At 41.8% G+C, this 8,584-nt stretch overlaps 1 protein-coding gene across 1 annotated transcript in view; it reads right to left on the bottom strand.

Annotated features, from left to right (window-relative positions):
• LOC111873920 (bestrophin-2) overlaps positions 1 to 5,456 on the bottom strand; it is a 204,519-nt gene extending 199,063 nt beyond the window's left edge. Inside the window, exon 1 of the mRNA XM_023869014.2 lies at positions 5,301 to 5,456. Coding sequence (XP_023724782.1) covers positions 5,301 to 5,371 — 71 coding nt within the window. The 5' untranslated portion in view covers positions 5,372 to 5,456. The remainder of the gene's footprint in view (positions 1 to 5,300) is intronic.
• Between the last annotated feature and the right edge of the window lie 3,128 nt (positions 5,457 to 8,584).

Below are 8,584 nucleotides of genomic sequence, written 5' to 3' on the forward strand. Positions count from 1 at the left end.
CTCGTTATAAAAAGATACATAGCTATCCCTGTAACAGCCGTGGAGGCCCATAGGGTTGTGAGACGTCGAGACTCCCACATTTTCTCTAAACAATGGGCTCATAGATGGCGGTGCCATTGTCAGACTTACGCGCCGACCGCCCTTTACCCCCCAGGACTCATTTCTGTTAGGGTCTGAGTCGACTCCAGGGTCATAGTGAGGCTAGAAATATTAGATCTATTGAAAAATCCAATGACCTAATAGGCAATAATAATAATAATAATAATAATAAGTGACTATATTGCTGCTATTTTTTTTGTGGCGCTACAGCCCCAATTTGGGCCTAGGACTACCTCCATGAAACTCTCCGTTTCACTTCGGTTTACTAGATCTTACACATTCGGTAGGACTCCTTGGGCGAGTGACCAGCTCGTCGCAAGGCCTCTACCTGTAGACAAAGACAGAAAAATGCACACAAACATCCATGCCCTGAGTGGGATTCGAACCCACGATCCCGGTTTCCGAGCGAGCCAAGACAGTGCACGCCTTAGACCGCTGGCCTACCGTGACCGGCATATTGGTGCTATAACTATGGATAACATCGTCACCACTGTCCTCCATTTCTCACAGTCTCACCGCCAAATTACATGACCAACCTAAAAAATTCCAGGGATCGTATATAACAAATGTAGTCGTAAATCTTGAGACAAATGCCTGAGTACTGCCACGACCACCGCCCCTATATCGCTCTAGATTAACCATTCATAAACACCGTACGGTATCACATTCAAACGCTAAACAGCTTCAGACATTTTAAAGAGTATCGTAAAGCAACGGAATAACAAACAAATATAACTTTGTTTATCACACCACACTTCATTCAACGCATAAGCAATGACCGGCCAGAGGAATAGAGTAAACGCTTCCACAACTCATTTCATTACCATCTATTTAATAATTATTCGCCCCTTCATGCCTAGATCTCCCAAGTAGTCTCTTTCTTTCAGTTTTCAGAATTTTGTATTGTAGCCGCGTGGTCTAAGGCATGAAACGACTTCCTTGCTTAAACGCTGGGATCGTGGATTCGAATTCCACTCGAAGTATAGATGTCTGCCTGCGTTTGCTCTATGTTTGTGTTGTCCTGTGTACGTAGTGGCTTTGCGTCTGGCTGATCCCCCGTCCAAGGAGCCATATCAATTGTCTACAAGATTCACAATTTCAGAACTAATGCTGAATTATAACAGACCAGAGAGCCTAATCAGTGAATGCAGTAGAAATTTTGTATTCAATTCTCATTTCCCGTACAACACGCAACTAGGCGTATTTCTTTAAACGAAGAAGGTAAATCGGAAAACCTGAACCACTTGGGAGAGAAGAGTTGATGAGAGGACAATATTAAAATTTATTTAAAATAAACAGAATGTGAGATTGTAAAATGGATTCAGTTGTCTCAGGAGAGGGTCCAATAGTGGCAGCTGTGAACAAGATAGTATTTGAGGTTGTCACAGACGTGGTTATGAACAGTTCTATCTTCTATGACATAGCGCTGTGTAGTCCATCGAAATCCAACCAACGTTTCGGACGGAAGGCTGCTTCATGGTAGTTTCTTACTTGGCTTATTCTTCGACGCTGAAGATAGAGGCGACATGAGAAATCCGACACATCCGAAACGCTTTTCACTTTCAACTGACTACATTGCGTTATATTCCAGAAGATGTAAGTCTTCGAGGTAATTAGATTCCCATTATCCTTCGATTGGGGGAAGAATTTCTTGATCATCTTTGAGACTATCCATTTCTGAATGCCCCATGGCGCGAGTTGGTATTCCTACACGTTAGAACTTACTATGGGCTTTAATCAACAAAACCACGTATTTCTTTCAGCTCGGCGGGCAGTGGCGAACTTTGATCGAGGAAACATGTCACAACTGTCCTCGAGGACTCACCAGCTGAAGCATGGCGACAGAAGTAACACTGGCCTCTACTCTCTTTCTCACTTTGAGCTCACCTGAGTAACTGTCTGGATAGAGACCAATGTAACGTCCTCTTCACTACGTCACTGCTGTAACGCACAGCGCAAACCAAGAACCGGATGACAGTTACGCGTGTATATGAGTTTGTTTACACACACTTCGTGACGATCAAATTGACGTGCAAAAATCTAAAACTGTATCGTGTGTTAGCGCTACGCCATTCACTTGTTTCAAGACAGAGGTTGCTGCAGGAGTGAATTACTTCAGACATTTACAGCTGACCATCTTCAACACTCAATAATCAACGTTTTTATTATAGCTCCCGTAGTGTAGTTGGTTGAGGCACTATGCTATAAGTCGGAAGGTCGCGGAATCAAACTCCGATGAGGTTATTGGATAATCCTTAGCTGCACTATGGTCCTGGGGTCGACTCAGCCTCTAACAGAGATGGGTACCAGGAATCTTCTTGGGGGTAAAGTGTGGCCGGAGTGTAAGGCTGACCTCACCGCCATCTATGATCCGATTTTCTAGAAAATGTGAGAGCCCCGACTCTCACAAACCTATGGGCCTCCACGGCCTGTTACAGGGACAGCTTTATCTTTTTTTTTTATGCTGATCACAGTTATCGGCAGGTTAAGGCACGTTACGTCTTCTACTATGACACTGGGATCGCGGGTTTGAATCCCACTTAAGGTGTGGATGTATGTCTGGTTTGTTCTGTATTTGTATTGCCTTGTGTTGGTAGCGGCCTCGCGATGGGCGGTGGCACGTTCAAGAAAACGTATCACATGTATAAATGAGACCTTCTTCAGCAGCCGCTAATTGTGCAGCTACTCAAGAACTTCCCAGCATTTTATGGAACCCGAAGGTTCATTACCGTGTTCACAAGAGCCCTCCACTAGACCTTATACTGAACCAGATCACTCAAGTGCAAACAACCCGTCCTATATCTCTAAGGACCATTTTAATATCATCCAACCACCTATGTCTTGGTCTTCCTAGTGGTCTCATTCCTTCTGACTTTCCCAACAATATCCTATATGCATTACTCTTCTCCCTCATTCGTGCTACATGCCCTGCCCACCTCATCCTCCTTGACTTGATCATTCTAATTATGCTTGGAGAAGAGTACAAGTTATGAAGCTCCTCATTATGCAGTTTTCTCCAACCTCCTTTCACTTCATCCCTCTTCGGTCCAAATATTCTCAACACCCTGTTCTCAAACACCCTCAGTCTGTTCCTCCCTTAACGTCAGAGATCAAGTTTCACACCCATACAGAACCACAGGCAAAATTATAGTTTTGTGTATTCTAATTTTAATGTTTTTGGACAGCAGACGAGAAGACAAAAGGTTCTGCATTAATGGTAGCAAGCATCTACATGGCTCATATTTTAATAAATCAATTCTGATTTTGCACAGGCCAGAGGACTTAACCCGTTACCCTGGTGAAGGCGGTGTTCTAAACTTTGTCTAACGCTGGACCCATCCAAAATTCGAACAATCTCAAAAATAAACTAATTCTTTTCTTGTGCGTTTTCGTATATTCAATTAAACGGACATCAAACAGGCCCTTACTCGTCATAGTTCTGTATTCGAGTCACAGTTTTGAACTACAAGCGAAATAACTTGGGGTGGAAGCGGTAGAGGGTAACGTTAAATCATATAGACTTCCAAAAATTTACAAAATATTTTGGGGCACGTATTTCAGCCATTATTTTGCGACGTAAGTATGTCTTATAACATTCATGCACTTACTTCTAAATTTTTGCACCCTGACACGTCGGTAACAAATTCCACACAAGTTCTAAGTGAATAATGATTAAATTGTTTTCAGTGTCTGGATTTCATAAACACGCCATTTTTTTTATTTCAAGTGGGGTGGGACTAAGTCCTTTGTACTGTGGCCACTTCTGGCCTATTGTACCAGCCCCAGATGATAGATGAGGGTGATTGTGGAGCAATTGGTGGAATGAAGATTGGCAAGGGAAACCGAAGTACTCGGAGAAAACCTGCCCCAGCGCCACTTTGTCCACCACAAATCCCACTTGACCAGACCCGGCATCGAACCCGGGCCGCCGCGGTGAGAAGCCAGCGATTAACCGCTTGAGCTATGGCGCGGCCAAGTACGCCACTTAGTATTAAGCAAAGTAAACCACTAACACAAAGCTGCAAGTAATACGCAGATTCTGCAGTTATCATTTTTAAATGGCGTAAACAGTTGTGACCTATAATTTTTTCCCCTTATCTAAGTACATATTTTCTCTTTGAAACTTTCCAAATGTACATATTGCAATTACCTGCGCTATAGCCATGGTCATTATCGTAAATGTACTATAACAATTTTTTGTGGTTGTCAAATCCTACGTACCCTGCTTAAAATAAGACCATCTTCAAATAAAACCATACACAGTATGACTGCAACAGCTTCCTAGTTCACAATACAACAAAAACCAGCCTCATATCACAAAAAAGTCAAATAGTAGCCCACTGTCCAATGGTTACCGGTCGCTCTTTCCTCCGAGTGGAGGTTAAACAGACAAAGCATGAAGCTGACTATTCACCTCAATTTATTACTGAGATTAAGAATGAGTGGGGCTTTACCTCCACTCTGACATATTTTATTACAACTACAAAATTTTTCCTATAGCCCTCTTTCGGATGCATACGAAAACAGTTCGTGACGCAAATCGGGCGCCTCTTGGATAATCTGCACGTTTAGGTTTCTCCGAGCGTTTTTCTTAACATTAGTATTGTATAAAATATTTGAGTTAAGGAGATTAAAATATACATTGATGAGCTGCATTTATATGAGAACTGTATGAAAATCAGACTGAGGGTAACATAGGAATAAAAAAATAAATGCTACTTGAGATGAATAGAAACCTGAGTAAATCAATGTTTTCCTTAATTAATGGGAAAAGGGGAAACGTGAATTGCTACTTTCAAGCGGCAGACAAATAATGCAATTGGATACAACGCCACTGACACGTCAGAAAAATCACTTCAGAATATTTACTACATACCAATATAATTACTAGTAAACTGGCACTAGCAGTTGTGATGGCTCGCAAGGAAATAATTAACTCTGTAGATTAAAAAAAATACTGTCGCCATTTTGACAGATGCAAAGCCAAAAATACACTACATTTACAGATGCGTAATTTTGTTTTAATAAAAGCTATCAACGAGTATCAAATCGTTATATCCAGTGCCACCAGAACCTGCAGTGCTATGTATAGTACTTTGACACTTCTGTCTCTAACAGCTGTTAAGAAGAGAAAACGTCCCTTAGGCTCCATGCTAGCTCCAAGTCATTAAATTGCTGGAACTGTATCAATGACTACTTACTTGCACAATATCCTCCAGAAGCACCCAAAGCTGCTGCTGTTTGCAACCTCGCCCGAGTAGGATATCGTCATGACCACACCGTTCTGCACGAACTCGACCCAACTGGCCACAGTCACTCAACAGAACATGCACAATGCACAATTGTAAACCTGAGAGGTAGCCAACCAGACGACTGCAGCGCTCTCAGGTGATCAACAGCTGTACTACATCTCACCTTACCTTGCCACCCTCCAAACCGACCTTGTCGAGAGCCTACTTGAAATTCATGAGGTAGCAAGTGTCACTGCCGTATCTTTGGACTTCTAAAATCAAATATGAAGTTTCAGCTGTCATTTTGAAGTATTATGCCGATTTTACGGTTTCCAAAAGAAGTCAGTGAACTTACCCAGTCCGGACCAGCATTCACAACTTCTGTGTTTCATCTGGATGCAATTCAAGGCCAAGCTACTATGGTATGAGCCAGGGTTCGCTGTGAGAATAACGAAGCATTTCATAACATAAATTCGAACCTTGACTGAACATAAGATGTAAAATTAATAACACTTGCTATGAGTAAGCCGGATAAAAGCGTCAAACTTCTGACGTGCATTCGAGGTTCGAATCTCAGCCGGAACATTGAGTATCATGGCTAAGGTTTTTCGAGCTTTACCTGTTCTTCTAAACAAATTCCGGAATATTACCTGAGATCAAGCCACGACCTTATCATTTCCGATTAATTATTCACTCACCAGTCCTTAATTAATCGCCATATAATCTCAGATACCGAGAGCGTAGTTAAACACCCGACTAAGAACAGGATAATTTTGCTTTCACCTTTATGAAAACCCAAAAATTCATTACAATATTCATAACAACCAGGCACTAAGCCTAACCTAAACCTCTTGGATTTGGTCCACATTTTCACAAACTATTTCTTTAACATATACATTAATACAATCCGTACATCTAGAACTAGATCCTGCAAGTGGTCTCTTTCCTTCAGAAATGTGGATTTATATCGCTCTTAGTAACACGATCAAAAAAGTCTGGCGAATAAGTGTGGATTTGAATAAGGTAACGCCATTGGTAATAGAAGCCTGTTGTACACCTACGTACATTTTTAAATATTACGGCAAAATAAGTTTTCTAAAATATGAAACATCTAATTACAGGAAAAGTAAAAAGGAAAAGTGATATATAAACAACACAAGGCCTAGACCGAATGATAAGCATTGCGGTAGCATAGTTGGTTGAAGCACTATGCTACAAGCAGGAAGGTCGCGGGTTCAAGTCCCGATGAGGTCATTGGATTTTTTCAATTGACCTAATCCGTCCAGCCGCACTATGGCCCTAAGATGGACTCAGCCTCTAACATAAATGAGTACCAGGAATATTCTTGGAATATTCTTGGGAGTTAAAGGGTGGCTTGCACGTAAGCGTGACAACGTCACCGCCATCTGTGAGCCGATTGTCTAGAAAATGTGGGAACCTCAACGTCTCACAAAACTATGGGCCTTCACGGCTTGTTACAGGGATACCTTTACTTTTTACTCCCTATTCGAAAGGTCTTGTATTCAGACCTCGGCTGATAGACTGGATGATTTCAATGTGATATTTTGTGGCTTTCCTTGGCTCCCCAAATCAGATGTCAGTATAGTACCACATGCTAGATCAAGACCGTTTTTTTTTTTTCCAAAATCTTCCAAATTCATTTCTGTAATTTACTTTTCATTTGATGTTATATACTGTGAGCTATGAAAGCGTTCGTAAGTAAGGACTAAATAGAGTCCGTAAACCGTGAGCCTGCCCCCGCACAGATGGTAGTTCAGTAGGACTGCAAAGCATCTCTGGCATAGTGTAATTGTAGGTACTAGTGGTAATGTCACACGAGATATATTTTCTACAAATAACATGGGAAATTTGTCATTTAAAATGATAATATATGCCTGTCTTTTCTTGGAAAGGAAAACTGGCAATAACGTGACTCACCATACGTTGTGAAGCCGCTGTGAGTTATCAGTGAATACAGACAGAAAGCTTTGATGTATATAAAAGTAAAGTTATCTCTGTAACAGGCCGTGAAAGTACATAAAGCTGTGAGACGTCGAGACTGCCACATTTTCTAGACAGCTCAGAGATAGCAGTGAAGTTGCCAACCTTACGTGCCGGCCGTCCTTAACCCAAGGAAAATTCCTGGTACTCATATCTGTTAGAGGCTGACTCAACCCCAGGACCATAGTGCCTGGAAGGAATAGGTTAATTGAAAAATCCAGTGACTTCATCGGGAATAGAACCTGCGACCTTCTGACTTGTAGCATAGTGCCTCAACCAACTTCGCTACCGCGTATCACCCTTTGATGTATATATTCTGCACTTCCTCACCTCCATTATACTCTGCTATATGCAAACGGCGAAGGAATGTACTTCTGTGAGAGAAATATCGGTATTGAGTACTCGGAGAAAACCTGCCCTAGCGCCTCTTTGTCCACCACAAATCCCACTTGACCAGACCCGAAATCGAACCCGGACCGCCGCGGTGGGAAGCCAGCTACTAACCGCTAGAGCTATGGCGCGGCCATAATGGTAATTATAACGAAACTCAGTAAATCTTCGCATTGAGGAATACAATCTTCTGGGATTTAACGCCATGTAGTTCGGAACAAGCCAGAGGCTCTGGAGAAAAATATTGCTTCCATCTTCAGGATCTAAATGCAAGCCAAGAAATTAGTAGTAAGCAGCATTAAACAAATCTTCACTTTCTTTCTTTCTAGGTCAGTTAGGAAGTTAATTGATAAGAGATTCCCTAAGTTCGATAGCGCTAATACCAAAGCCCGCTATTGAACATTTGCCAGCTGCATCCATCTCACATTCTCACATCTTACGTCCCCATATCTCATCTTGAGAGCATTCCTCGCTAATCACTAATACATCTGACTTGTATTCGGAAGATGTATGTTTGGATTCTCGGCCGAAATACTGGCTAACATGGCTGACATTCTTCCGATAGTGCCCAGTCTTTTGAAACAGGCCAAGACCACTTCCTTGCACATCATTTCTAATTCATTATTCACTAACTACTATCATAACATCAAATGGCATGCGTCTCAGATACTGACAGTAGTTAAGCAGACAATGACTAAATAGTTCAGGTATCATCTCTTTCTTGATCTTTCTAATGGACGTTGTAACAGATTTCGGCACAAAGATCCTACGTGCATTCCTTTTCTCCTCGAACCTAGTTTCATAACACAAAATATTTTGCAGTGAAAAGTTGTATCACCACCTCGGTAAAGGACCACCCCTAG

The sequence above is a fragment of the Cryptotermes secundus genome, unplaced genomic scaffold, assembly GCF_002891405.2.
Source record: "Cryptotermes secundus unplaced genomic scaffold, Csec_1.0 scaffold639, whole genome shotgun sequence".
NCBI classification, from domain to species: Eukaryota; Metazoa; Arthropoda; class Insecta; order Blattodea; family Kalotermitidae; genus Cryptotermes; species Cryptotermes secundus.